General features: G+C 35.2%; 1 protein-coding gene across 1 annotated transcript in view; it reads left to right on the top strand.

Moving 5' to 3' along the window:
- LOC107740949 (calcineurin B homologous protein 3-like) overlaps nt 1–2285 on the top strand; it is a 9252-nt gene extending 6967 nt beyond the window's left edge. Inside the window, exons 5-8 of the mRNA XM_016553518.1 lie at nt 795–856; nt 985–1092; nt 1641–1688; nt 1901–2285. Of these exons, the coding sequence (XP_016409004.1) occupies nt 795–856; nt 985–1092; nt 1641–1688; nt 1901–1978 (296 nt within the window). The 3' untranslated portion in view covers nt 1979–2285. The remainder of the gene's footprint in view (nt 1–794; nt 857–984; nt 1093–1640; nt 1689–1900) is intronic.
- The last annotated feature ends 340 nt before the right edge of the window (nt 2286–2625 follow it).

Here is a 2625-nt window from a genome sequence, read left to right as displayed (position 1 = left end):
TACAGTGCGTGGAATGGTGCGCTGTGATTGGTTGATACTGTTTACAGTGCGTGGAATGGTGCGCTGTGATTGGTTGATACTGTTTACAGTGCGTGGAATGGTGCGCTGTGATTGGTTGATACTGTTTACAGTGCGTGGAATGGTGCGCTGTGATTGGTTGATACTGTTTACAGTGCGTGGAATGGTGCGCTGTGATTGGTTGATACTGTTTACAGTGCGTGGAATGGTGCGCTGTGAAAAAAAGGGAGAAAACATGACAGAATAACTCGGCGGATATCGCATTTTGTGTAAAATAAAAAATTTACTTTTCAATACTGACCAGATACAATACTGATTTTGGCGGAAACTCTATTTAAAAAAAAAAAAAAGGCGTTTATGGCGTTTTGGAACCAAACTCTTCATATATATATCTTATATATAAGATATAAGAGTGCCATTGGTCAAAATCATCTGCAAACCATAAACATGAAAGTTTAGCATTCAGGGCTTAGCAAAACTGTTGATATGGAGCAATAACACATTACTATGCCCACTTGTTCTTCACAGGAACTTCCAGAAAGATGGTGTGGGATCTGTGGAAGAAATTGGTTTTGAGGAATTCCTTACGGTCATGTCGTACTTCAGAGCACCACCCCAACATATCACAGAGGAGCAGAGAGAAGAAATGAGAAGAGCCAAACTGCGCTGTAAGGGCATGCAGAAATTATATTCAAAACATTATGGAGATAAAATACCAGTCAACTGAGCCATAAAGTCACAATAGTATTGATACAATACTGTCTCTTTCTTAATAGTCCTGTTCAACATGCATGACACCGACAATGATGGAACCATAACACTGGAGGAATACAGACATGTAAGAAATAACTAATTTTTGTGTAATTAAATCCACCTGAGTAAATCATTTATGAAATATGTTTACGTGTGGGTAGTTCATGATTATCTTCACAGGTTTTCAGCAGTGGTGTGGTCTGTCTTGTCTAGGTAGTAGAGGAGTTGTTGTCCCGTAGTGGAGCTCTTGGAAGAGAGACCGCTAAAGGCATTGCAGATGCTGCAATGCTGGAGGTTGCCAGTATCTCAGTAGGTCCCATGGTATGTTATTTAGAGGCTGGATCACAAACATTGCATGGAGTAACTATATGTCAATATATCTGACAATGTATCATTATTATATCAATATATCTGTAAAAAGTTGTAATCTCAATGTATAAGAAGTTTTTCCACCCGATCTAACACTTAAACACTTGACATTTGTTGGTGTTACCTCATGTTATCAGGTTAGTTTATTAATATTAATTTATATTTTTGAGTTCAGTCAAATAAAAATACAAACAGTTCATGTGAATGGTGCCACATGAAGCACATTTTATTTTGTTAAGTGAGTGACCTGGGGCACTCTAGGTGTCACCTTTTTGTATTTTATTTATTTATTTATTCATCCATCCATTTGATATATAATGATATATCATGTTTATGTCCTTGGTTGCATGTCCTCCATATGGAAGATATAGTTCACTTCTGGGGACAAATTTGTCCCCAAAGTATTGATAAGTATGCACACACACGCACACACACACACACACACACACACACACACTCTCTCTCTCTTGCTAATCTGTCTGTTTGTTTGTTTTTTTCAGGCACCTGATGAGTTCTATGAAGGAATAACATTTGAGCATTTTTTGAAGGTTTGTCAATTTGTCCATTTATATGCAGAAGCCACATGATCTAATTCACCATTTGGCTCTTTTCTTTTAGGCAAATATTATGCTTTGCATTGCATTAAACATTATCACACACGACGTGTGTTAACATAAGACGTTGTGTAATTTGATCATGTAAGACTTGCCTTACTGTTATAACCTGCCTTCACTGTCTTTCTTGGTTTCCTGCTCAACAGATTCTTAATGGAGTTGAAATTGAGACGAGAATGAACATTCGCTTCTTAAACATGGATGCAACCGTTTTGTGCAAGTAACATTAGGTCTAAATACTGCTGGATAAATGTATATTTTCCAGTAAAATAAGCACTTTATTAGATGAGGCTGGTTTAGAATAGTTTGGATAGATCTCTAGTTCTGTGAATTATTTGTAGGATACTCTGAGTGTATTTTACAAAAGTTGAAAAGCAATAAGAAAAGTGTGTATTGATATCTAAAAATCCTTGCTTTGCATGCACATATTACATAATTATGGTACGATAGAATTAAAACTATGCAGGCATGTATTTATTTATTTTACTTAATTTTTGTAATTATTTTGTCTTTATTCTAAAATAACCTATATACCCTACTATTTAAAAAAAAAAAGTTGAATGCTTATAGTTATAACCAAATGCATTTGTAATATATTTTCACTGAAATATATTAATACTGAATAGAACAATCATATTATTAACACTGTTATATAGCAATAGCAATTTTGTGTGCTTTTTATGTGCAATAATACTAATAAATTAAAGCAGTACTTGAATCCATAGTCTCAAAAAAAGAACTGCAGTTACTCCTATCAACCAGCAGATATCGCTAATGTCATGGCTTTGTTTAAGTCAGTCGATTTAGAAATACTCAGGTACTTGTACAACCAATAAGCATGTTTCAGCATGTTCTTGCAAGGGCAGCTAAA

This window comes from Sinocyclocheilus rhinocerous, unplaced genomic scaffold (genome assembly GCF_001515625.1).
Source record: "Sinocyclocheilus rhinocerous isolate Xijiao unplaced genomic scaffold, SAMN03320098_v1.1 scaffold346, whole genome shotgun sequence".
Lineage (NCBI taxonomy): Eukaryota > Metazoa > Chordata > Actinopteri > Cypriniformes > Cyprinidae > Sinocyclocheilus > Sinocyclocheilus rhinocerous.
This window is presented reverse-complemented; position numbering and strand designations above follow the sequence as displayed.